Source organism: Calonectris borealis, chromosome 26 (assembly GCF_964195595.1).
Source record: "Calonectris borealis chromosome 26, bCalBor7.hap1.2, whole genome shotgun sequence".
Classification (NCBI taxonomy): domain Eukaryota; kingdom Metazoa; phylum Chordata; class Aves; order Procellariiformes; family Procellariidae; genus Calonectris; species Calonectris borealis.
In genome coordinates this window covers 3167677-3194556 of record NC_134337.1, presented here as the reverse complement: position 1 = coordinate 3194556, position 26880 = coordinate 3167677, and the positions used below count along the sequence as shown (strand labels likewise).

General features: G+C 42.1%; 3 protein-coding genes and 1 long non-coding RNA gene across 11 annotated transcripts in view; 2 read left to right on the top strand and 2 right to left on the bottom strand.

The window, feature by feature from the left end:
• Positions 1 to 1208: 1208 nt before the first annotated feature.
• LOC142093151 (uncharacterized) lies at positions 1209 to 6697 on the bottom strand. The gene is made up of 3 exons (XR_012677301.1): positions 6606 to 6697; positions 4398 to 4492; positions 1209 to 2419 (listed from the first exon to the last, which is right to left on the bottom strand). It is a non-coding gene; the product is annotated as an uncharacterized LOC142093151 (long non-coding RNA).
• LOC142093144 (parathyroid hormone 4-like) lies at positions 2338 to 3774 on the top strand. The gene is made up of 2 exons (XM_075174050.1): positions 2338 to 2426; positions 3290 to 3774. Exons 1-2 carry the CDS (start codon positions 2338 to 2340, stop codon positions 3690 to 3692), a joined length of 492 nt encoding a protein of 163 aa, XP_075030151.1. The 3' UTR covers positions 3693 to 3774.
• On the top strand, positions 5755 to 22297 carry STK38 (serine/threonine kinase 38). 3 transcript variants are annotated; one of them, XM_075174021.1, is made up of 15 exons: positions 5755 to 5971; positions 6547 to 6661; positions 7794 to 7926; positions 10221 to 10272; positions 10422 to 10544; positions 11083 to 11166; positions 12970 to 13093; positions 13925 to 14079; positions 15206 to 15308; positions 16247 to 16308; positions 16847 to 16964; positions 17163 to 17286; positions 18025 to 18120; positions 18373 to 18467; positions 19057 to 22297. In XM_075174021.1, the coding sequence occupies exons 2-15, from the start codon at positions 6589 to 6591 to the stop codon at positions 19185 to 19187; spliced, it is 1473 nt and encodes a 490-aa protein (XP_075030122.1). In that variant the 5' UTR covers positions 5755 to 5971; positions 6547 to 6588; the 3' UTR covers positions 19188 to 22297. The 3 variants fall into 3 exon arrangements, with proteins under 3 accessions (XP_075030122.1, XP_075030123.1, XP_075030124.1); XM_075174022.1 differs by lacking the exon at positions 6547 to 6661; XM_075174023.1 differs by lacking the exons at positions 5755 to 5971; positions 6547 to 6661 and adding an exon at positions 6810 to 6907.
• Positions 19432 to 26880, bottom strand: part of KCTD20 (potassium channel tetramerization domain containing 20) — a 33647-nt gene continuing 26198 nt past the window's right edge. For all 6 annotated transcript variants that reach the window (XM_075174037.1, XM_075174040.1, XM_075174038.1 and 3 more), the window contains one exon: positions 19432 to 26616. In XM_075174037.1, the coding sequence (XP_075030138.1) occupies positions 26324 to 26616 (293 nt within the window). In that variant the 3' untranslated portion in view covers positions 19432 to 26323. The remainder of the gene's footprint in view (positions 26617 to 26880) is intronic.

Here is a 26880-nt window from a genome sequence, read left to right as displayed (position 1 = left end):
AGGAACTGGTCCTCTTAAATAGACTAGTGTTTCAGCCTAATGGTCCAGCCACATCCTGAGCATCCAAATTCTACTGAAATTACCTGGTTAGAGAGTATAAAGTGAGTATGAAACCTCGCATGGCATCAGCTCCTTCAAAGCATATCAGAATTTGGCTTTCTGCCTGAACTACTACTTGCATTTTTATTGTTTAGTCAGCTGGCAAGTCTTCTCTGTATCTCCCCAGTTTCCAAGATTTAAAACAAATATGTTTACTGTACAATCAACAGATTTAAATGAAATTTGTACTGAACATTAAAATCCAGTGGGATCTTACCAACTCCTCAGTTAGATTTTCTGCTGGTAACTGTCCCATTTTGCTAATGCTCTGGTAACTGGCATTACAGAGTTCATCAGTATTGTTGATTTAGATTCCTCCTACGCAACATTAGTGTCCTATATATGGGTCCACGAGACAGCAAAGGAGGGAGACCTTTTCTGCATACCAGAGACATTTTTCCTGATCAACCCTGGAACAACAGGTTTGAATATCCCTTTTCCATCATCTTGGGGCACAAGAACACTGTGTTAGAATAAAAAGTTTTCACAAAACAGGAGAGACAGCAAAGCAGTAAGAAACTGTCCACAAACTTGTGATCTTTTCCTTAGTCACAGCTGAACAGAACGTTTTAAAATCCCAGATTTATTATCACTGGAAACAGGGAGCTGTCTACTTTCACCGACACAAGAGGAAAGGTCTTAGTCACAAAGTGCTGTAGAGATCATTTCTATTGTTTCTGTGGTTTCTGGGCAGGTATAAAAGAAGGTGAAAGGCACTCATCGTCATTGCAACTGGAACGTCACGACAAGACCAGCAAGGAGACACATCTGTGCTCCTTGCTGAAGATCAGAACTTCACCGTGATCTCTACAAGACCAACAGTAAGTAGATAATGTTACTTTTGTAACTGGAAGCTAGTTTTTAATTAATACATAGTTTATTGTTGATCACAATAGGAAAGTATAGCTTATCCATTATGTGTGAGCAGGAGTTCTACATTAGCATAACCTAAAATATCATGCAGCATGTAAATACACATATATCTATATGTATATTTATGTGTATATATCTGTATTTAATACAGAAATTTTTAAATTGGAACTAGTATCTATTTGTTTTTTCATGCCTGGTTTAATTCAAACATATTGTCCAAGGAAATTACTCACAAATTAGCAGAGTAGACTTTATTAAGAACAAGCTTAATTTTTACAACCAAACGTATCTATAATTTGCCTTTCTATCCAGTCATTGACAATTCAATATTCAAGTTAGTATAAAGAAAAGTCATTTGAGGAGTTACGGAGTTTTTTATTAACCCAAACTGCTTCTGCACAATAAGAAGTATTTCTTCAAAAAATTAGTAGCCTCATTATACGGAAATATATCTTTACTATTCTTACATGACAATTTAAATGCTGCAACTTTTGTTTTGTTGTCCCTCTAGGTTTTGATGTAACAATTAATACAGGATTTGCTAGTAAATAACTAAAGGGACAGGCTGGAGCCAATCCTAAAAGCAGGGTACAGTCATTAGTGTAAAAAATGCAAAAATTTTAATGATAGCCCTGGCGATAAAGGAGTGGTGGGCTTGAAACAGGGTAGATAGAGGTGTACCAACGCCAGGAGCAGGTATATAACTGAATGCAGTTATTACTTAGATGAAAATAATCATTGCATAATTACATTTTCTAGTTTCTACTTCTCTAAGCCAGAAATCCACTTCTTCACAGAAAAGAAATCCCGTATCCTCCTCGTGCAGTGGCAGATTTGGATGTCAGCACTTGTATTGCTCGTGGAAAAGCCTGTGTTATTAAAGGTCCAAATCCCAGGGCTGTGTACACCTTTTAACTTAATCTGCATGGTCCAGTCTTAAACTCTTTCTGGAGTTTGTGACAGATTTCTCAGGCAGCAATCCCAATCTTTTTGTTAATTTTCTCCTAAGTTTTTATCAGAGAGGTCTCTTGCCAGTTCCAAATAAAATAATCTCCTGTGCTTGCAAATGCACAAGAGTGGGAAGGAGTAGATTGAGAGGCAATAGTAGAAAAGGAGATTTAGGACTCTTAGCAAGGACATGTAGAAATATACTACGAAATCTGTTAATCTTTTACTGGTATATCTTACAAATCCACGTCTGATGTTCTGGGAGGTCCTGGGATGATGTACCATAGTATAATGCTCCACTTTAACCAGCTTAAAGACTGTAATTCATTTTGTCAGGTGAAAAAAAGAACAGAGAAAAAAAGATTTTTGATCATACCGTCAGCTTCTTGTCCCGTGGAGCAGATTTAAAGAAGGAAAATGTTCCTGCCCCAGAGATCTCTGCAGATGGTTACATTTTTGGCAATTCTTTTTTTTGCCTGTTTTGCAACATGTGAAGACACTGAAAAGTAAGCAATATCATCCTTTTACTTAGTATCATTATAAGACTGCTTGCCTTTGATTTAATGGGCTGTATTCTCCACTGCTGTCATTTACTCCAGGGCATGGTGGAAGGAAAATTCTATACGTTTGATACAGCAACATTTTACACTGCCTTCTATGCAGTAAAAATTTAGACCAATTGCATTTTTAGATGCATAACATATATACCACATTTCAGTAGGTGCTTTTAAACACAGTGTAGCAAACCACATAAGGATGTTCAACGCAACCCGTGGAAATGGCACATACTAAAATTCCATATTTAGGTTCCCATTCGGATCCAAATCTGCAGCGGGAGTCTATAACTGCAGTTAGCTGTTATCTAAACAGCCTGAAATCCAGAAATATTCGCATCCCAGAATTAGCCTGCCCTCCCCAGCCAATATTTGGCCCGAAATTTTTGGTATATCTGAAGAAAATAAGGATTTGTTTTCATTTCATGGACACCACGGAATTCAGTTAAATTACTCCTGACTTAAGCTCTGGAAGGAAAGAAACAAACCCAACAATCCTAGAACACTAAGGTCACGAAAAGGGAATTTTATTCTGGTATTTGAACCTCTGAAAGAACCCAAATTTGGGAAAGACCAACGCTACCCTGCGTGGGAGCGCTCACGCTGCGGGCTTTGCCAGGGTCGGGCTGGCTGTGGGCACCAGCCTCGGAGGTGGCCTGGGGGCCGTCCTCCACCTCACGTGTAGACACCACCAATGCGCCTTCCTCAGCTCAGAAAAGCATCTAGGCTTGATGGATGCAAATCAGCCACCTTTGAAATAGGAGCTTAGATCTGGCTGTGCTTGTTTCCTAACCAACTCTTTCTTCCCTTTGCAGTAAAAGAGCCGTGACGGAGCATCAGCTCATGCATGATAAAGGGAGGGCATTTCAAGGGCTGAAGCGCCTGATGTGGCTCCACAATGCCCTAGGTAGCGTGCACACAGCCAGCAGTAGGGATATTTCACTTTCAAATGCCATGTGGGATTCTCAGAAGAGCCAAGATCCCTCAGATCTCTACAACAGCAGCAGCAGAGACGAGACTTCAAGCCTGATGAAGCAGCTGCTAGAACTGACGGAAAAAGAGCAGGGCCTCCCCCTGTTAAAGCAGCTGGATTTGCTGCAGCATGTGAAGACCCCAAAGGGTAACTGGAACCCACAAGACCTTTTCGACCTCCTTCAAATCAAAGAGCTGCCCAGCAAGAGAAATCCTAGCACCCAGCCACAGAACTTTTCCCACTAGCCTCAATCCAGCTCAGTCCATCCACTGCTTTAGACATGTGATGTTGTAAGGAAAAGCTCTAGCGCAAAAGTGAACTGCAAAAGAAAAACAATGTCCATTTGTTCCATTAACTACTCCTAGATGTTGAATAAAGACCCTTATAAGGACCCAGGTTCTCTCCCTAGCAGGCAGTCTGAGTAGTGTGATTGTGAGACGGGGTCATTCGTCACAGGCCAGAAATCTCTCTTTCCATGGCAGGGCCCTCCCTGTCTGTTACTGGTATCTTAGGGCTGTGGCAGCTCTTTGTAGCTCTTGTAGGCCACGTGCAGCAGGAAGTTTGGTTCATTAATCTGCATATTCACAGGCTCACTTGCAGTCTAATGTTTTGACTCCTGAAGAAGCAGTTACCTCCTCATACAGATTCTTTTCTATTTTCACCCCTGCCTGCAGTTCTGCCCGGCTCTGCAGTAGTAATGACTTTCCTTATACTTTAAGTCCAAAGTTTGTTTTTCCCTGCTTCTCAAGCATACAGAATGTTTTAAGCCTCTCATCTCTCAGGTTTTCCTTCAGGGTGGCAAACTTTTGCCAGGCCACAGAGGTAGAAGTTGGCAGTGATCCCCACCGTCCCAGCCAAAGCCCTAGACATTCACTTTATTCTGCTGGTGGAAGAGATGAGAATCAGCTTCCAGGATCCACATTTGAGCCTTTTGTTTCAAGACTTCCTACCTTTTCTTTGTTCATGTGAAATCCTCTCCAGGAGCTCCCACAGTACATCGGGTTTTCTCGGCAGAAAACCAGCTTCGTGAGGCCATCTGTGTTTCCTGAAAGAGGTAGCACATTATTTTGCTATTCACCTTTAATATCAAACCGACTGGCTCTGCCTAAGCAAAGCAAGGTCCAGTTTAATTGCAAAATTAGTCTTTCAGAAATTAAATCTCTGTCATGTGTGTTACAAACATATCAGTGTTTCCATCATGTAGGGACTACACACGCCGTTTTAAATGCTGAAATTCCTCTGTTGCTGATAGACTTCAACTGCATGTGCAGAAGGTACTTCTGAGTGATTAAAACCCAAGAACTCCTTGATGTTGTTAATAATAAAAACCTTTTCGCCCTCTGAAATGGCCTTGCTTTTTTGCAGAAATGTAAATAAAATGAAGTAAAATCCTCTTTTGCTAATACCTCCACACATTTGGGATGAGTACGGCACCACATTTCTTGCATCATGCCATTCCTCAGAGCTCCCCGTTAGACTCCCAAGGCCAATCAAACCCTTACTGGAACAGATGGTTTCAGATGTTCCTGAAGAGCAGAAGCGATGCAAACGGGTTATACGGCCCAAGCGATGAGTTTGCTGAGCGGGGACGTGGGAGCCCTTCCTCCCCCGGAGCTATCCCCAGGCTGTGCCAGACTTCAGAGCCGGGGGATGAAACTGAGGGGACCTGACCATGACAACCCCAAACCTCTCAGCAATCGCCCTGTGGATCAGTCCATCTGCCCTTGCAGATACCGCTTCCTGAGCCCTGGGTGGCTGAGGTGACCATCGGCGTCCTGGTGGCACCTGTCCCTGGTACGCCTCACCCCTGTGGTCACCACACGGTGACCCAATGCCTATCAACCCTGCGGGGATGGGGAAAAACCAACCTCCCCTCCACCGCGGGCTGGACGGCGAGGTGAGGCCGTGCGCTGCGAAGCTGCAGGTCACAGCGCCATTACGGGGAGGAGGGAAGGAAGCAGGACAGGGCTCCCCAGGCCTGCGGGAGCACCGCCGGCAGGCTGGCACCCTACAGCTTGAAGCGCTGGTACCTCTGGCTGGGCCCAGTGGAGAAAAAGGCTGATCTGAAATAAAACGCGTGGATGTTACGGCCGCCCCCACAGCTGGGCCTGCGCCAAGACCCCTCATGCGCGCCCGCGCCGCTCCGGGCCCGGAGCACCCTGCGCATGCGCCAGGCCGCACACCGCCCCGCCGCGCCGCCCTGGCTGGCGCGAAGCCTCCAGGCGCATGCGCCGCTGGCGGGCGAGGGCGGGGCGCGGCAGCCCCGCCCCGCGGGCCGAGGGCGGGGCCGGGAGGATGGTGGCGCATGCGCGCTGCCGTAGCGGTCCCTGGGGTGCTTGTCCCGTCCGGGTCGCCGTCGGTGCGGGGGGCGGCGGTAGCGGCGCGGGGGCTCCGGTGGCCCCGCTCCCGTCCCCCCACCCGCCAGCTCCGCCCCGCCTCTCCGCAGCCGCTTCGCCTGGCTCGGCGGCGGCGGGACGCCGCCGTCTCTTTCAGCTCCTCGCCGCCCCCCTCCCGGGGGGCTCCGGTAAGCCGCTCCCGCCTCGTTGCCATGGCGACCCCCGTGTGCTCCGCATCCCCTCCCCGCCCTCCTCCCTCCCCCCGGGGCCCTTTGCCGCTCCCGGGGAGGGGGGGAGCAGGGGGCGGCCCCACACCCCTCGAAGCCCCCGGCTCCGGGGGGGCTGGGAGCGGGGGCGCTGCGGGCCGGGGTCCCTCCAGCGGCGAGGTCCGGCTTCCCCCGGGGGTGGCCGCGCTGCGGGCCCGGGGGCGGCGGGAGCACCTTTCTCTCCCTCGTCCGGGGGGCTTGGGCCCCTTTTGTCCGCTGCCGGGCCCCTCCGCCAGCGTGCGGCCGCGGAGCCGCCGCCCCCGGGGGCTGCCTCGCCCCGACCGGCTGTGGTCGAGCCCGGGTGCCGGGAGCATCCTGCCCCGTCACCATCCGATCGCCGTGGTGGGTGTCGGTTGGCTCCGGGCGCCGGTCCCCGTAGAAGGGGCACCCGAGCACCGACAGGTGGTTTGGCACTGCTGCTTCCAGCCGGTCACTTCCTCTTGTCTTCCCCTTCCCTTTTTTTTTGTTTTGCACCCCCTTGTAACTGCTTCTGTCAGATCATCTTCGTGCTCTGTTCTCTGGAGGTGAAAACCAGAGGCATGGCTTTCGCACCTACCTGCTTACAGCGCGCAGAGATGTCCTGTGCCATCTCCTCGGGGCTGCGCGGAGAAGGTGACCTGCCGCTCGCGTGGTGTCACTCGGAGCTGCTCCTCCGTAAAGACCTAGCTCCGTCGCAAAAAACATATAGCTGGAGGTTCTTACCGGCTCCCACGCTGTTATCTTTTCTGTGAACGATAAGCGCAGCAAACAAAATAGTTGGTGTCTGTAAAGGACATGATTTGCAAAGGCACAGTAATGGTGCCTTTAAAGATCTGCAAAAAGTACACAGAAAAGAATAACTCATAAAATGTTGCCCAGGTATTGTAAAAACGGGAAGTGTGTGTCTAACCTATATTTGTCTGCAATTTCTAGTAATAGTTGCAAAACTCGATTACCTTAGTGTGAGTTAGGTTGTGACCAGGAGAACTAGACCAAGAGGTAGTTTTACACTTGAAATCTTCGCATTTTAATGCATTTTAGAAAGCAGAGCTGGGTTGTCAAATACGCCCTGAAACTGTGCTGCCGGTTGGAAGTGGCATACTGTAATATATTTATTTCTTAAGAGAATCCAGTATGTAAACCCTTACAGTAAGTTTTTTTTTCTTTATTTTTAAACTACAACTTGTTCAAAGGCAGTGATCCTCTGGATTTTGCCAGATTTCTGTGTGAAAGCATCCAGTAAAAGCGAGAGTGCTCAAAAGCAACTAAATGCCTTTTTTCTCCTTCCTCAGTTGCTCCGTTATTGGGTTGGCTTTCAGGATTTTGATAAATTTCGCAGCAGAAGAGGCAGCAGGCAACTGATGGAATTATTTCAGCAAGGGTCATAGGAAGAGGAACTTCTGGATTAGATATTTCAGTGTGATATTTCTGAATTTTTAACATTTATTAAAGATAGAATATATTGGGAGAAATAAACATTTGCAGTACTGCCTGAAATTGTGGGTTTTGAGGCATCATGTTTCTTAAGTTTCCTTCCCTTTTATTTTCAGATCAAAAATGTTCAAAACAGGAAGTTTGACTTGTACCTTTTATTTTGTAAGACTTTTCCCTACTTAAGTCTTAGTTCAGACAACTGGGCTGTTAGCGTTTGTTGTTAAAATCTTAACTCCGTGATTCAGCATCACTTAATTGATTGCAGCTCTCGTTTGAAGGTTATTTGTCATTTATAATGTTGAATGTTCCCTCCCTTTTTCTTTCCTAACAGCCATGGCAATGACAGGCCCAACGCCATGCTCGTCCATGAGTAATCACACCAAGGAGCGAGTTACGATGACAAAGGTGACATTAGAAAACTTCTACAGCAATCTCATCGCGCAGCATGAAGAACGAGAGATGAGGTAAAAATCTTTTTTTGCTTCCTTTCCAAACTGGGTAAGAGCCAAATATATGTATTAACTGCATTTAGTTTTCTGGAGCCAAAGCAAAACCAGGCCGCCTTTGCTGAGCGCGTACCTCGCCTCCTGAGATGGGCACCGGGATGGGGCTTGGCATGAGCATCCAGAGGCAGCTGGTGGGTTTCTGAATCCCACGGTAGTTTAGGCTGGAGGTTTTTGAGTTTCTTCTGCAGCCAATTGAAACGTGCTTGCAAATGCAAAAGTGAGATGACTGTTACCAAGTTTTTAAAAACCCATATATTTGATTATGCAACTAAGTAGAAACAAACTTTGGGATGTGCTTGGGATGACTCAAGAACAATTCTGAAGTAGAAAGCCAACGTTTACAAATGTTTATCCTGCCTATGTTTGTTCTGTTGCCTCGTCCCATTTTATGTCCCTGGCTGTAATATTTAAAACTCATTCTAGAACATGAGTTTCAGTTTGGATTATAATATGTGATCGAGTCAGCTGATAAAGGAAGATAATCTTTTCAAAGACAACGAGGGATTGCTGTAAGGACTGTCACTTAATGCTAACTTCTTGTCTGTGAGCTAGCTGAACCTATGGCATCTCTTTAAATATATCAGTCAAAATATAACAAGCGATTTAACTGAGAAGTATTACTTTTACTTTCCTTTGCCTGGAACCCTCTAATTTGCTGAATACCCTCAAGTTGTAGCACTGGGACTTCTGATGTTCTCCCAACTTGCCATGTAGTCTATAATCAGAATTTTCAAAAAGGTTCAGTGTTCGTTTGCTTGCAGACTTGCTGCCAAAAACCTAGCTAGATCCAAGAGGAATGCCTGCTAACTACAATAACTGCAGAAATGAGGAAACGATTTAGAAATAAATACTAACTTGCATACATATTTTCTTCAAAGCTTCAAATTAGTATTGAGAGATTGAGGTCTAATGCAAACAGAAAATATCACTGATTTAATTCCTTTCTCTTTGCATAGCTCTTGCTTTTTATTATAAGCGCTATTGTCTACTCTCAAAACCTCAATGACAGGGTTTTTTCTGTTTAGGATCAAGACTTTGTCTGAACAAACATACTGGACTTTACAAGTTACTTGTTTTTTTAACAATAGATGTGTCTGTGGATGTGCAATTTGGAGTTTAAATGGTGTTGACAAAATGTACAGTGAAGTGCAGATAGGACCTATTAAGGATATTTGGGGGAATTTCAGCATCGCTCGGTCATGCTGAGCTATTTAATTCTGCGTATTGCAGCAGTTGTCTTTTGCTACTGGAGTCACTGTTTTGAGTGTGAAATGAGATGACTGGACAGGGCTCGCTGGGTACTTAAATAAGGGCAAAGCAATTTAAATGTGCCTGATTGTGGAAGCGATAACCCAAAATATTATCACGTCGCAGCAGCTGCGTAGTGGCACAGGAGGCCGGAAGAGGATCTTGCGAAGAATGACTTGCATAAGGAGAAGGAATTTTTTAGTACATTTGTAATGTTATACCAATAAAAACACACAATAGAGAGAAAACAAAAAAACCCCAAACACACCAATCCTGGTTCAGCCAGCTATTAATATGATAGCTGTTGGGAAAAAGTTCCCAGAGGGTAATCGTTACAAATGTCCCCTGAAGCCATTCCCCCCTCTGAAGTCTTGCTTCCTTTTTTTCTTTTCTCCCAAATAATCATTTTGTACTAAGGCTGTAAACATTTCTGATTCTTTAAGGGGGAGAATGTGGACAGACATGTTTCTTCTTCCCAAATATTTTGAGTATCTCATGTATTAGGAAATATAAAGTAACTTTTCTCATTTTGCATATGATGAGTTTGAGATGCAGAGAAATTACAGTGCAGATCCACAGATGTGTTTCAATAGCCAATTCTCCCTGGAATAAGTGAGACTTTGGTGTTGAAATATTTATTATGGCTCTGGCCTTAAGTGACTTGCCCAGCTGTCAAAGAGAGAGACAAGAATTGAACCCAGATCTCCTCAATCTACATTCGTATACAATGAAAACATGCACTTGAATAAGATGTGAAACTCGGGGCAGGTTTAGATTGTCAAAATTAGTGAGGACAAGGCTAGAATGGTAAAGCTGTAACATTAGATTCTTCAAAAATAATCTCATGTCTGAGTCTCCCTTATATATCATTTACATTTGTTATTTGCTGGCATTACATCCTCCTTTCACAGCAAGCATAGACCAGAGGTGTTGGATATGTGCATGTGATTAAGAAACAATGTTAATTATTCAACCTTTATTTTTCTAATTTGTCCCTGCTATAGACAAAAGAAGCTAGAACAAATGATGGAAGAAGAAGGCTTAAAAGATGAAGAGGTAATGAACATGCGAAAATTATCTTAATGGTTAAATACAAGTGATTTTCTTTTATAAATGGAGATCTGGGATCTTTACATGGAATTGCTGTGATCTCTGTGGAGCCCACTGGCAGAATTCTCACTGTGGTTTTTTTTCCTATACTCTAGAAAAGAATCAGGAGGTCAGCACACGCACAAAAGGAAACAGAATTTCTTCGCCTAAAGAGAACAAGGCTTGGTTTGGAAGACTTTGAGTCCTTAAAAGTAATAGGCAGAGGAGCATTTGGAGAGGTAAGTCCTGAAAAGATAACTATACGTATTTTTAAATGGCACTGGTATTTGTTAAAGACTTGCACAATTTATACAAGTGAAAGATAAATGTTGTAACAACCGCAGATTGATTTTTTAACTTAACAGGCATTGTCCTTATGCCTAATAAATGCTGGTTTAAAAACATTATGTGTTTTAAAGGAACATTAATGCTGTTGAAAAGGACTTGATGAGCCAGCTAAATACGAGTTTGGCAGTGTACTTTAAGTCTGACCTCCTGGGGCTGGCCTTATGGAAGAGGGAGAGCTGAAGGGCCACTCGCAGTAGTCTCTTCTGGTGGCCTTCTTCAGAGAAAGATTGCGCAATGTGTCATCTCTGTTAAAGTAATTTAATCTCTTAGAACTAACAGAACTTGTTTGCCATTACTGTGCACTATGTAATGCTTTTTGTTTTTATAATCTGATGTTCATTAAATGGAAGCCAAAGGCTTGATACCCAAATTTGTCAAGAGTTGTAGTGATAATGCTGTATTTGACTCAAATTTTTGTATACTTCCTAGGTGCGACTTGTCCAGAAGAAAGATACGGGGCATGTTTATGCAATGAAAATACTACGTAAAGCTGATATGCTTGAAAAAGAGCAGGTGAATAAACCACCTTGAGTAGCAATGCTACCATCCATGTTTTAGATGACTCTGGGAGGTAATTGTGATGTGTAGAGAGGAGTAATAGGCATCTGTGGTCTAGGTTTACTAGCTAAAAAAATTATGTGGGGTTTTTTTCCTCATTTTTAATGGAGGAAATAGGTCAGAAAAATCTCGTATGAATTCATTCTGTTTTCTAGTGGGCTCTTTCAAGTATTTTTTTTTTTTTTAACATTCTTTGTAACAACGCAAAAGTTTGAGGAATATATATAGGGTTACAGTAGTAGTTACAGGCTATTGTATGTAACTGAACGCTCAGAACAGTGTTTCAAACTACCTCTAATGCCTTGCTTAGTCTTAATGGAAGCTGCAATTGTAACACTCTTTTCTTTCTAAGAGGCTCTCCAGTCTGAAGCAAGGTAGGGCTGAACTCACTTTCTACTTGAAAACATGGGGAAGCAGAGCATTTTTCTAAGGACTAGGTTTGTCTTTCTCCAATGAAAGAGAAGGACGGTTCTATGTATCTGATTAATGTTCCTCCTCCTCATTTTACGGTGATGTATGTTACATGTACACACGTGCAAATGATTCAGTATAGATGTCAAGATCGGTGTTTTACTGCATTTCTGATTTATGGAATCAGATATAAATATCAAGTCATATGAATGCTGGAATTCTGACTCAGAGACATAAATAGCGGTGTTTAACTTCTGGAAATACAGTGGTCTGAGACAATAATTTCTTGTTCAGCACTGGGATGAATCTAGGAAGCACTGTGTGTGCGTTCATAAAATCAGGAACTGGTTTCCATTTCTGAAAGTGCTTGTTCGAAAAACAAACAGGAGTGTGTTTATGCACGAGTTTATGCAGCACTGCTAAATTAGTGCTGTGGTCTAAATCTGTGGGAAGAGGCTGAAGCCGTATCTGAAGGGCATGTAACTGTTTCGAGAAGAGCTAGATTTTGAGAGATCTAATTATTAGATGTTTTTGTAAAAAATTGAGGTATTTTTATGTATAGGATTACCCTGTTTTTATAACCAACCGTATGTTTCTCCTCCTGAATCTTCCCACGGTAATAAATTGTGTTTTGGAGTGGTCTTTTATCTAAGTGGTTTTAAGATAAGTGTTTTCATAGTGTCCTGTATCACTTGTACAGTTCTGATTTGAAGGGGACCCAAGTGCCATAAGAATTGAAAGAATAAAAACATAAACGTGGGTTATCTTTCTGTATGGAACCTTGTTCAGGAGGGTGGTTTAAGTTTATCTAGCTTGAGTTTTTGCTTAAAAGAATGAGGTTGGTGGTCTCTTGCCTTCCTACCTATGTCTCAGTGTATGGCAGCAAAAGTCACACGGTAAGTATAAATGTTACTCAAATGTAAATGTCCAAAGGCAAAAAGCCCCATAAACTTTCCAGTGGAAACTTTTGAATGTAAAAGGGTCTTTCAGATCTTCATGCCGAGGAGTAAAATGGAGTTGGTGTTCAATGGGATTTATCAGTTTGGGGAAGAAAAAGAAACATTCTGGAAAAATATAGCAGCTTAATGAAAGCTTCTCATCTTTTTGCTGACAGAAGCATGACGTTTGGATTTGATTTTGAATGTTTTTATTTTATTTTATTACCTGAAAATATTGAGGGGTTAAACTATTGAAGTTTTGATGGTGTTTCTGCCCTCATACAGAAGTTTGACTGCTGTCTTTTCAATATTTGATGCTTTTCAATATAATACTTGAATTTTCTGTGAAATAAATGCATGTAATAAAACATAGACTTGTAATTAATCAAATGCATATATGTATCTCCAGGTTGGCCATATTCGTGCGGAGCGGGACATTCTAGTGGAGGCAGACAGTTTGTGGGTTGTGAAAATGTTCTATAGTTTTCAGGACAAGCTAAACCTCTACCTTATCATGGAGTTCCTGCCTGGAGGTAACTACCTGAAATCAACAGACTGCTTTCCTCTTGTTTGTGGATTTCTAACTTCCTAATTACCCTCTCGGCCCAGACTTCAGTTGTATGTGGTTACCATACAGTGGTGTTTGTACTGGACGTTACTTTGTGAGGAAACAAGTCATTGTAAAGCTTTCTGCTTTCAGGAGTTAGGGTTCGTTCTTATCCTTACTGTGGACTGGGTATCTATAGATCCATAACATAACCAGCTTTTGATTTTCTAACCTTTTGCTTTTAGCTGGCTTGCAGCAAGAGTGACTTTTAAGGTCCTTTTTTCAGAGGATGATGATGTTTGTCCTTCAATGATAATGCTACTGTAATTCACTTAAGAAGAAAGTTATACTGAAAGCCTGTAATATATGTGACTAATGAAACCACAAGAATGCTTTCTGAGATGACACTGCACAAACGCAATCTGTTTTTTGTAACAGCTCTGTAGCTGAAAGTATCTATTTTAATCTGTGATCAGATGGGTAGTGAAGAGTGGCAGTCCATAGCTGACTCTTAAGGGATGTTTCTGTACTGCTATTTCATCTTTGTGCTATTTAGCAGCTTACTAAGCTGCTACTTTAGCTTAGTAAGTTTAAGGCAACTACAGTAAAAGTCTGTCCACGTACAGTGATACACGGGAAAATACAAGAGTTTGTCACAGAGGTGCTGGGGAACTCTGTTACTTTATATGAAATCAATTTAGATTTCCTATTTTTAAATAGCTTAATTCTTTTCTTTGCAAATGTCTTCCAAATTAGTGAGAGTGGAGTTTGTGTGTTCATTTGTATTTACCTTTGCTATTTGTGGGATGGCTTCTAGGTGATATGATGACACTGTTGATGAAAAAAGACACTCTAACAGAAGAAGAGACCCAGTTCTATATAGCTGAGACCGTGCTAGCCATTGATTCTATTCATCAGCTGGGTTTTATCCATCGAGACATAAAACCAGACAACCTTCTTCTGGATAGCAAGGTATGTACTAACCACTGGCTGGGTAGTAGTACATAGGTCTTGTAATTTTTAATACTGACCTGACTAGTGTTGACAGTTGTGAAAGAAGACAGTGCTTCTTTCTTAGCTTTGTTCCTTCTGGCTTTTGAGGGCATATCTGCCATATTGCTAGGGGGAAAAAAACCAAGCCAAGAAAGACCTCTCCTCCACCTCCAGCTGTATTCATACCTCACTTATGAGCTCTCTTCTGACAGTTGCTGAAGCTATTTTTGGTTATTTCAGCTGCAATTTAAAACACACAGTTTCAGTTCTCCCCTCTTAGTCAAAGATGTTTCCTTTTGGTCTCACATCTGTTACGCTCGCGCTTGCCAAGTATTGGGTAGATGATCATATCAAATGTGAAGGATGTAGCTGTTCCATTAGCGAGACTGAAAACTGAGATATTATCTCTCTCAGAATCAGGATGTATTTCTGAAGGCTGGCCAGGCTACCTGATTGCTTCTAGATGGTTATTGGAGGCAGTCTGCAGAAAGCTTGATTGTTTCACTACCCTCCTGTTGCTCACTACAAGTTTGCTTAAAATTTAGCTTGTTTGGAAAAAGTTTGCCAACAGTAAATAATTATACTTTACCACTAGCCAGGTAATAGTGCACTGTTGGAATTACTGATGTAATTCAGTATGCCTACACTAGATGTAGATAAATTTAGGACTTTGAAAAGTGTGTATATTTTAGATATACATCTAAAAATTGCACATAGTCGGTGTGGTCCCATGTTATGCACTAGAACAGATCCAATCCATGAATTCAAGGTGTTTCTGCTTATCTGTTGTGGTCAATGCACAATCCAGGGACTAAAGCTCCTTCTGGAGATGTTTGCTTTCACTCCGAAGCGGTCAGGAGCTTGCAGGAGCAGAGGTTTCTTGAAGTAAATAGCTCCTGGGCTTTCTCTGTGTAGTAGTGATGGAAGTATTAATAGCTTGATTCTATGTACACATCCAGTCTTAGGCTAAAACAAGGAATGCAAAAAGAGTGCATCTATTTATTATGCAAAATAAAGGGAGGGGAAGAAGTAGAAAACTTTATTTGCTATGATAATGTTTCATACTGGTTTTGTATTTTGGATTGGTTTGTTTGTTTGTTTCTAGGGCCATGTAAAACTCTCGGATTTTGGTCTGTGTACTGGACTAAAGAAAGCCCACAGAACAGAATTTTATAGAAACTTGAACCACAGTCTTCCTAGTGACTTCAGTAAGTTATTTGGCTTCAGACAGCTATCTGCGTACTTGCTGTCAGTGCCTGACATAACTCATTTCCATGTGAGGTTAGAAGGCTGCAGAGGGGGGCGTCTAATAATCAACATTGCATCATTGGGTGTAATTTTGATTTTCTGTGAATGTTATTTATAAAAATAATTTTAGTTTTTTAATGTACATCTTCATTTCTAGAAGTTGTCTTTGAAATAGACTCTGCTGTAGCCTTTCTTTGTATGTGTAATAAACCTCGAATGAAAACTCAGTGTGACTTGGTAGATGCTAGCTGTATCTCATGTGTTATTTAAATTAGTAAGTGAGCACACAGTCTTTTTGAATATTCAGTAATTTTCCCAAGGGGAATGACTTTGATCATGGAGTTAAAAAACCACTGAAAGCATGGATCGCTAATGAAGGGGCTTTATAAAATTTTACATAGGTTTGGAAGTTGCTGATAGGTTTAGCACATTGACAGATGTGCTCTTTGCAGCCACCTGTACTGGTGGAAGAGGTTACATCCCTTGCTTTGCTCTAAACTGTCAGCTGCCATCGCCTGCTAGAGGCTGCTGACGGCTCTGATCTGCCACTGCAGGCACCCCTTAGATCATGCCAGGTCAACTGAGCAAGGGGCTGAGGCAGGTTAACTAGTTCATCTCTGCTGATGTGGCTTATCTTCAGTGAAGTGAATTAAGGTGTGCCTCCACAAACAGCTCCAGCTTCTCCGTGGTGGTAAACTTTGGCTGTAGGGGCCAGTGATGAGCACCTGGGGACTGTAACCTCTTATCAGGACAGGTGAATACAAAATGGGCTGTCTGTGCAGGCCCTGGCTACCTTTTTTGATGTTGTAAAGGAGATCTTCAGCGTGATGGTTTTGGGGTAAAAATGTATGTTGGGTGACTAGTAGGATGCAGTCACGGATATTCCAATCTCCTTTAGCTTTCCAGAATATGAATTCCAAAAGGAAAGCAGAGACTTGGAAGAGAAACAGGCGGCAGTTGGTAAGTACGTTTCACCTGCTTGGAAACGTCCTCTGCTGAGCTGCTGCGTTCAAATGGCACACGTATTTAAATGACAGGCGTGAATCCATTTCAGAGTTCTGAACAATGCTGAAATAAAGATTCATGCTTTTTCTTTTAAAAAGAGGAATTGACTCTAGTTTGTCCTTCATCCATCTGGTGGACAGCTGGTGACATACGTGCCTGAGATAGCACTGCCATAATTATTTACATTGATGTCTGATGCCTCCCAGCTAAAACTAACAGTTCTTGCCGCTTTCAATATAACAAAGGGCACATTCCAAGGTGTATATAGACAGTGGTACCTCTTCCCATTTCCCTGACGGTATTTTAAGACTCTTTCACATGAACATGTTGATTTTGTCTCTACATATCTTGAAATAAAGGCTTTAAACAACTTTGCTAAAGGATCTTGGAGACAATCTGGTGTCTTCCTCAAAATAACCATTGTTGCATAAGTTCCCACTTCCATATCAGGCAGTTTTCTCTAAAGATGTATAACTGATGGTATTTGTTCCAGGCTTTTTCTACTGTGGGTACCCCGGATTACATTGCCCCTGAAGTTTTCATGCAGACCGGATACAACAAACTTTGTGACTGGTGGTCACTTGGGGTCATCATGTACGAGATGTTGATTGGTAAGAAACAGGCAGTGCGCAAGTTTTAAGCAGGAATTGTGGTGTAGGACATCAGCTGTATTTATGTGCTTGGGGTCAGGTTCTCAAAGCATCCACTCCTTGGGTAGTTTGTGAGGCTTGTTCTGGTGCACTGTAGACTTCAGTAACTACAGGAACGATTTTTGCTTTATACAAGACTGAATTTTTTTTTATTTTCAGGTTATCCACCATTCTGTTCTGAGACTCCTCAAGAAACATATAAGAAAGTAATGAATTGGAAAGAGACTCTCACATTTCCTCCAGAAGTTCCAATATCTGATAAAGCAAAGGATCTTATTTTAAGGTGCCAACCATATGTTTGCCAGTTAATATAGTACTAATTTTCTTGTCTTGCAAACTGTACTATGTACTTCTCATAGGTTGTTTCCCATGAAAAAAAAACCCTGATGCTTGTGACAGCTACATACTCTGTTATGCACGTGCATCAAATGTGAATTCCCTCGTCAAATACATTTGTCTCTCAGAGGTCACTTAGTGGAGCCATGACTGAACTGTACTAAAAAGGAGCTCCCATATAAGTGCTGCTAGTCTGGCAAAATATGAATGTTTGTGCTGTTTATTTTGTCTGTGAGCTTCTCATGGAAGCAACTTAATCTTTTTGCCAGAGCTAGCTTCTTACAATAGCAATGGGTTTGACATTGTATGCACTGGAGCATACAAACATATCCCAGTGCATGCTGACTCTTGCTCTTTCATTTATATTTTCAATCACTTATCTATTCTCAGGACAGAAATATAAATGTCTAGCTTTTTAGGCTTTATGTTTTCCTGCTCTACACGGGTCCTGAAATAGAAAGGGCACATTATCTTCTTGTGAAAGAATACCACATCTTAATTGTAGCATTTGACATGACATTCCTAAGCATAACTTTGTGTGTTGGTTTTGCAGTGGGAGTTCTTGACCTTCTCCATTTATATGTTAAGAAACCATAGTAGTATCAGCTCAGAAAGCCGTTCCATTTCTGGATGGAATGCTTTCGTTTTCATTCTTCCTTCATTTTCATTCTTCCTTCCATCCCAGATTTTGCTGTGAATGGGAGCACAGAATTGGTGCATCTGGTGTGGAGGAAATAAAGAGTAACCCATTCTTTGAAGGGGTTGATTGGGAGCATATCAGGTAAGATGCTTTGCAGAAGAGCAAGCTGCTCTTCTCTACGGACTGTTTAAAGCTAGTCCTGTTCAACAGAAGTGAGCAGCGTGACTGGCGTTTATTATATCTAGGTGTGGGTGAGAGCATTTTGTTCCTTATCTGAAGCTTGCTAAGGTTTAGGTACCTTCAATCTTTGATTCTGTTAAGAAATGGAAAGTGGCTGAATCCGGCTTTATTCTGCCTTTGAAATCTTAATGCTGACACTGCTCTTCTTGGCAGAGAGAGACCTGCTGCAATTTCAATAGAAATTAAAAGCATTGATGATACCTCAAACTTTGATGAATTTCCAGAATCTGATATCCTTAAACCAACAGGTAAATGCTTTGATTCTGCATGTAAACAACCCTTTCTCTTCTCCAATAGAATAATGTAACTTTCCCGTTAATCAGCGAAAGGATCTTACTAGATGCTGGTTTTTTGTCATGATCGAATTGTTAGCTTGGTAGTCTTGTGGTGCGGGGGTGGGCTATAATTTGGGTTTCAGGAGATGGGATGCAGACTTGTGAATGATGTGGGAGCCGTTTGAGGAAGGGCATCTCTAAGAGGTAGCAGAGCTCCCAGCAAGTTCAAACCTCAGCGGGACCTGCGAGCCCAACACTGCGAGTACCTCTTGGTATGGGCTAATTCTTGCTACCATGTCTAACGCTTAGTATAGGGGATAGGGAGAGGGCGGGACAGAAGGGGACGGTGTGTTTTGGTGTAAATCTCTAAAGGATCCTCATATTTACGTGTCAGAGCATATTCACACATTTGCTCCATGGGGTTGAAGAATGAAACCGAATGCCTAGGTTTATAATATTTCCTTCTTTAGAAGCATTTTCCCCTACTCCACATCCGGTGTTTTGTATGAAAATAAACTTTGCAGTCTTCAAAGGATAACTTTATTTTTCTATGTCTTGTCAGTGGCAACAAGCAACCATCCAGAGACTGACTACAAGAACAAAGACTGGGTTTTTATCAATTACACCTACAAGCGTTTTGAAGGTCTGACAGCCCGAGGAGCAATACCATCCTATATGAAAGCAGGAAAGTAATAAATCTTTACCTGGGACAACTTCTGAGCCGTGGAATTGTTCCTGTACTTTGGGTTTATACCCATTTTTCTTTGTTTAAACAAAACTTGAGGGCTATCAACTCTTGGAGAAGACTTCAGGACCCTGTTTTGTTACAAACCCTGTTTGTTACTAAGGATTTTTTCTTTCTGCGCCATTGAAAAATTCCACAAAACGTTTGCATCATCTCTGCTGCAAGCACATTTTGCTGCTTCAGGAGCAAGAGTTTGTTTTCTTTTTAAATTCTTTGCCAGATTGTACAGTCCATCGGGAGATGAGAACAAGCCTTCACTTTGACATTGCAAAGCACGTGATGTTTATATGGACTGTTTTGCCAGTCCTGCATTAAGTGACAAACTCAATCTGCCAACTCTGCCAGCACTGTTTTCCCAGTGGCTAAGGACTTCAGTACAGAGGAAACAAAGCAATAATTAAAGCTTGAGACAACTTTCCAGTAAACTATCTAGTAGAAGGACACAACTTGTATTGCCTTAACCTTAGTTTGTAGTGCTGTTTTTTATAACGCTACTTGGAAGCCTCTTTAATAGCATTTCTCAACTCTGTCGCAGTGGCCTCCAGTTGCGGTGCACTTTACTTTTGGTACTAAGACAGCGACCCTCAAGCCATTTAATATTTTTTCTAAATTAAAAAAATTGTGCAACGCTTTTTCTTTTCTAGACAGTCATAGGAGAAACAGGCCACTTCCTCGAGCACCAACAGTTACTGTATGAAAGGACGGATCTATAAACAATGCAGATAATAAAAACTACAGCTGGTAACACAGGTGGATCTGGGATTAGAGCAGAGAGGGAGGGAGCTTCATTTACCCTGATCATCGGTGGGCATCTTGTGTAGGGTCGGGTCAGCTGTGAGGCTTCCCGTTTCTGCTGCTGCCATCTTTTGGCCACTTTAAAGATCTGCTGCATGTTCGTCCGTTTAAAGACGAAAGCATCTTTTGTGGCCTTTCTGCTCTTTGTTTTGAGCAGAACGTATCGGATTCTTCCGTGAATCTCGATGACGGAGGCTTCCCTGGCTTTTCCTCACGGAGCTCCTCTTGCTGTCATGGCTGAACCATCTGTCCCTGCAGTCTTCCAAAGAGACGGTGCCTCATGAGGTCAATTTTGGGGCAGTGGAACCCACCATGTCCACTCTTTGATTATTGCCTAATATAATTTATAAAAGTACATTCAGTTATGATCAGGATGCTCTCCAGGAGAGCCCCAAAGTGCCTTTCCTTGCCTAAGCATCTCTCAGAACACGACTGCATTTTGGGAGGGAGGATTCTGCCTCAGTTGAGCTTTTGGCAATTCCTTTTTATAATCATGAGCTCCACTTTGCACCTGTTTTGTAGTTAACTCTGCACTTCCAGGGGCAGGTGGCATTGACCTTTGGGCCTGCCTGGTACCAGTCTTTAATTTGCAATGAGATTTTTTTAAAAAATAAATTTAATGAGGTTTCTAAAAGCATGTATCAATTTGAACTGTCTTGGATTCTTGCAAACTTTTATTGGTGCTGAACACTAACTACATAGCACAGACAAAAAAAAAAAGCTGTTTAGACACAAAGCTAGAGCAGTGTTTCAAAGTAAAAGGAAGGGTTTCAGTTATATTTAGTCCTAACTTTCTAGATTAGGAAATGAAAGAAAATGAGTTTGTAGCGAAACTTTTGGGTTTTTTAAGTAGGTGCTTTTAGAGAATTTTTACCTAGACATCTTTTGAACCGAGTGCCATCATGAAGGACTGATTGAGGGGACTGAAAGTACCATATATAGCTAAAACTGGGTGATAACTCGTTAGCATCCTCTCCCTAACCACCCCTTATGCTTTTTGTATGTGTCCTAGGAGTTTAATGAATTGCCATAAGCAGTTTAGATACCAGTTGGATCCTACAAAGCTGAAATGCAAAAATAGCCTTAATTAGAAGTACCAGGATCACTGTAGTCAGTAGGGCTTACTCAGATGAATAAGGGCTAACTGAAGTAATGATTTATAGGGTCAGGCTTTTTATCAACTAGACAGTAATACCACCTTCTGCTCCCTTTTTATTTTTTATGAAGGACTGATACCAACTTCTCAAATTGCTCTGTCTTCTTATCCTGCAGTTTCTTCTAGCTATTTGAAGATGTTGCCTTATAAACCATTGGAAAACTAAGAGGTATTAATATAAAAACATTTTTTGAAATTCCTAACAGCTTAGTTACTGCCTTAAAATTAAAAAAATCAAAATTTTTTAAAGCTGCTGTGGATTAGGAATAAATGATTTTGAGTAGCTGCATTATTAGCCCTTTACTAAAAGGGACTGGCATTTTTATTTATAAATACCAAAGATGAAGAAGGTATACAATTGTACATTGTGATAATTTGCTGTGAAAAAAAACCCTATATAATAATATGTAGTGTGTATTTTTAATGCATGTGTTTTAAAGTCGTCTGAAACCTCAGACTGTTCGCTTTTTATGTTAAAGGTGAAGTTTTTCAAAGGCACAAGGAGCAGTTGGGTACCTCACTCCTGTTGTCTTTCAGCAGAAGTTGGATGTCTTTGAATATAGTCCTCGCACCTTTCCAGCGGTAGGTTTTGTATCACAGTTGCATTGTAAGCCTGCTTCCTATTACAGTTGTTCACCAACACTAGGAAAAAAGTACAGAGTCGTCTTTCCAGGATCCATACGTCACTGCTAACAGGTTAAGAGTTTTGCATGCCTGTTCCATCTCCCATGTTAGCCAAACATTTTTCTTAGCTGCTGGCTTGTGTATCGGGGTCGTATGCATCTTTTAGCTCTTTTTTTAAGCTGCAAGCAGTTGCTGGACTTCTAGGAGTAATTCCAATCTGAATTTCCAACGGATCTGAACGTGAGTTATGCTGCCAGTTCATCTCTGTATCATGCCTAGCACAAAACTGCACTAAGTGTTTCTTATTACTGTGCCCTGACTCTGCCTTAACCTGTATGTTGAAAAAGTGTTCTGTAAATATTTAAAAGCTGTTACTAAATTGCACTGTAAAATTTGGCAGGTGTATTATGTGTTGCTGGGGGAGCCAACTTTTTATGGAGTGATCTTTGCATTGTGTAAATAAAATGCTCTTAGTAAACACAATTTTGCTAGCATGTTTTGTTTTTACAAACTGGAATCTCTCAGGTTGGCTTTTTTCAGACTTGAAACTGATTTTAGAATCAACTGGAATCAACTGCTTTGGGTATGAGAATGCAGTGGTAACTTACAGGCTGAAGACTGCATTTCCAAAAGATGCAGGGCAGACATGAAGAAATACACACCCTATTAAAGGTGAAAAACAGTGCTGATCTTCAGAAGAATTAAACCTTTCTGGCAGAATGCGCCTGGCCTCCTGGCAAGGGTGGACAACCCCAGCCTTGCTCATGCCTAGGTGTCTGCATTGTGTAAGTGTCACTTCAGTTTACCAACTTCAGGACAAGATGTTTTTAATCTTTTCCCCTTTCTATTTTTAAAAGGGATAATAAGCAGTCAGCAAGTGGCACTGGAAGCAAAGCTACGACCCTTCATTTTTTTCTACCAGTTTGTAACATGCCAAAATCAACTTGCAGTTCTTATTTCATTGCTTCACATTTGCGACAGGTCCAATTGTGAATACAAGTTCTTGTTACCACTTCAGTAATTCCACTAAATTCCACCTTGTTCAAACTCTAACACCTTTCTCAAGCTTCATCAAGAAAACCCTTGAAATACATCCAACACTGAAGCTGGAAATAAAAGCCAGATCTGCTCCCAAGCTGTTTTCTTCCAAAGACAGAAGTAGGTAGAAGTGGAGAGCATCTTTCACAGCATACTAACCAAAAATAGCACTAGGGTCTTTTATAGATGCTGCATAGTTTGTGGGTGAAGTAGTGTTGTCTCATACCTGCGCTATGTGCTGCTTTTAGAACATCACTGCAATGAGTTGGTAAACTTTGAGGTCCTCTCAGCACAAGTGGTAGTAACGCTTCTGTACAGCTGCTGCACGAGGTCCCTGCCAAATCAACCAGGCTCCATCTGATGCAAAACTACGTCTAAGACTTTGGGGTCACACAAAACCTTCTGGCAATCTATCCCCTGCCCATTTGTCTACTCCACATGTAAAACAGTTTTTAAAAGAGCCAAACAAGCCACATATAATTTATACTTTAATAACAGAAAAGAAACTGTACATCTGTAGTTCACACACACCACAGGTAACACTTCAGTATATCTAGAATAAGACAAAACTTGATCTTGTACCTGAATAGTAGGTGACCAAGAGAGGAGGAAAAGCAAATGCACACTTTTTCAATTTGATTTAGTGTTCCAATGGAACTCACTCTACTAAAAAAAAAAAAAAAAATCCAAAATTCATCTTCAATTACTTGGGAAAGCCAATCAAGTACAGTGGCTTTTTGTAGTGATAAAAACTGCATGGAAATGACAGAAGCTGGATACCTCCATCCCCTGCTGAAGATCCAAATTGATTACACAGAGTACCAACAAGTTCCTACAAGGCATTGACAGTCTTTAACCCTCAGGCAATGGCCTGTTGCAGTTAAGTGCCTGGGACCACTATTTCTAAGAAACCTTCTGAATCCTTCGAGAGGCTTAGCTGACACTCAGCTCAGGGACAAACACCGGTGGGGTTTGTTTTGGTTCAGTATGGTACTTGGCTGTCGGATCCCGTAAGGTGCTGTCGATGTCAGATGCTCGGCATCTGACGCCTTGACACAGTCCTGTAGGGTAGCGCTCAACAACATGCACGTACAAGTCCTTAGAGCAGAACATGTGTAAACTCCAGCTCCAAGTCAGCTGGTCAATACCAATACACATTTACTTAAAATTTACACTGCTGTAAAAATAAATACACCACAAAAAAATCCATAGGGCCTGGGGGCAAGCTCCATAATTGCTGGGGGGGGACAGTCTCACCACTGCCTTTGCTTGACGTGTGGGAACGGGTTGTTACCAAGGCAAGTAATGGGTTTGGTCTGGCCCTTAGCTAGAAGGTTAATGGTCCATATGTCTTCCTTTCTCTACTACAAAAATAGAAATTCACCTAGAGCAATAAGGGAAAGTGATTGCACACCCTCTCTGTGCAGACACTGAAGGACACTTCTCTATACTGATCCAATGACACACACGGAGGATTTTTGAAAAGTAGTCAGGTGGACCTGGGCATCTGAACCTCTGGGACTCTCAGGAGGTCCTGAAGCACTTTTGGAAATCTTCCCATAGGCACTTATAAAAAGAAGAAATCTATTTGCTGCACTTAGGAAAGAAGCTAAGAACAGAAACAACGCAAAGAATGGAACCTGTATCCATACAAATAGAACTACATATATCAGCAAGTATATGCCTTGACAGAGATTTTGTTACTTTTAACTAAAACAACACTCATAAACCTTCAGGAAAATTTGTGCTTGATATTGTCATGTTACACTGAAAAAAACCAGACATCCTTAGCAGCAAACTGTAACAGCAATCTTCAATGCTAAGTCTACTGTACACTTTGCAAACAGATGGAGAGTAATAAAAGTTTGCTTGATGATGCAACCCTGACAACAAAGGGTTAAACCTTCCAGGGCAGACTGATACCTACCTCTGTTTTGCCAAGTATGACCAGGTAGCTCAATGCATAAGTGGTACAGGTTTCAACTGCAGTCAATTGCAAGAGCAAAACTGACCTGAACTTAACTTTGCAAGGGAGCTCTCTCCCTCTCTCTCTTTTTGAATGGGTTTCAGCTTTTCTTTGCACCAGCACCATGTTTAAGTACTCCGCTTTGGGTACATAAAACCTCGCACAGCCATCAGACATGGCTGATGATAGTTCTGGTTGATGTGCAGCTCGGTTGTGGCAGTAGTGAACTCAGTGTGCTACTCGGGGGGTTAAGCAAGCCTACAGGGAACTCCATACTGCAGGAACAGGACCTGCTAGGCTCTAATATAACTGAGCTAAACCAGCTTGGAGTGTGTCTACGCTTACAGTCACAGCTTTGTTGTCCCTGAATCCAAAAAGAACAGAGCCTTAACCACAGACCAGGGTAATACAGTCAGAGCAGCAAAGGAGAGCTGTTCCCAGGTACATGTATTTTTCTCTACTGAAGGCTGGTTTACTAGTGGCATTTCTTACCTGCCTGACAGCAAAATGGTCCCGTCATTCCAAATTGGGAAGAAAGTAGCTGGCCTTTTAAAGCTGCAACAGTAGAGTGCTCCTTGGAGAGTCTACAGAAATTTTGACTGCCTAAGGTTGATGAGACCAAGAATTTTACCCAGGTAGTAAACTGTCTGTACTGGGAACTCCTCCACTGGCGTTTTTTGTCTTAGCAGGGCGATGGAGGAGACAAATGAAAGTCTTTAGCATGCATAGTCACCTCTAGAAAGCTTTTTACATCTATTAGGCTAGTAAACAGATTTACTTTGTTGGTAAAATATCAACTACAGTCTCTTCTTTTTGGCTTTTTCCTTCAGCATGATCTACTTGTTTTACTGAACTAAACAGACAATGTCCCTAAACACAGTGATTCCATCTTATGGAGAAATATATATGGGAAATTCCTGGGAACAGGCATACGCTTCCTATTAAACTAGTTCATCCTTCTCTAGAACAGCAGTACAACATGCTGGATGCAAAGCCAGGTGGCAGTGTAAACAGATTCCTCCACACTCAGTATTTTGCTGTCACAACTGTGCTACATTTCTGCTGGTTGATGAAAGAGTATCATCTGTCCTGCTTTGATGTTCAGTCCTTTGTAACTGATTATCACAAAAGCAAAGCTAAGTGCCTAATGGTAAAGGAAAGCTTTGTCTTGACAGGCCCAGAATTTCTTCTCTCATGTCAAACAAGACATTTCTAAATACTGCTGCTCTTCTTTTAGAAGTTTAAAATAGTCAGCACCCACCAATCTGGAAGCCTTTGTAGTAGAAACAAACAGCATAATTTCTTTTTGTTTGAGGAGATGTTGCCTTTGATTGCACAATTAGACTATGGAGTGTGGCTCTTTATTAACATGCTTGAAATATGACAATGGAGTAAGAGCATCAACGAGGATAATGCACCTTGCGGGAGTCTGTGTTCCATGACCTGGGATGAAACTATGTTGAGACCTTCCCACATCAAGCAGGACTATCCACCCTGAGCCATGACTAATCTGGTAGATCGTTAACAGCCATTTGGGAGAATGGTGCGTTTAGCCTGTCGAGTTCATCTACTTGTGGGGGGTGATGCATTATAACCTCATGGTCCTCTGAAACGTCATCACCCACAGTGACCAGGTTTGTTAGAGATTTGCTCCGAACACACTGGAAATCAACATGACGGCTTTTGCCTTCTTCCTTTTCCCATGACATCTGGATGAATGGCCGTTGAACATAGTTGTATATCACTTCTGACCGGCCGCCAGGCCTCCTCTTCACCTTCTCTTTACAGGTGGGATATCCTGAAAACACAGGCAGCCAGTCAGTTGCACTACACACCTCTGACTTGTACAAAGGGACAACAGGATCCCGGAAGAACAGCCAGGCAGGAGCGATTATGGGGGCAGGGAGCACTTAGTAGACAAATGCTCACATTCCACATTACTGGCTTGCAAAAGACCACTTTCTTTTCCCCTGAAAAGACAGTGCAGCATTGTGTGTAGTCATACGATCAATGGCTGCACAGTGTTAGCCATTCTGTGCGCAAACATAGCTACTACAAAAAT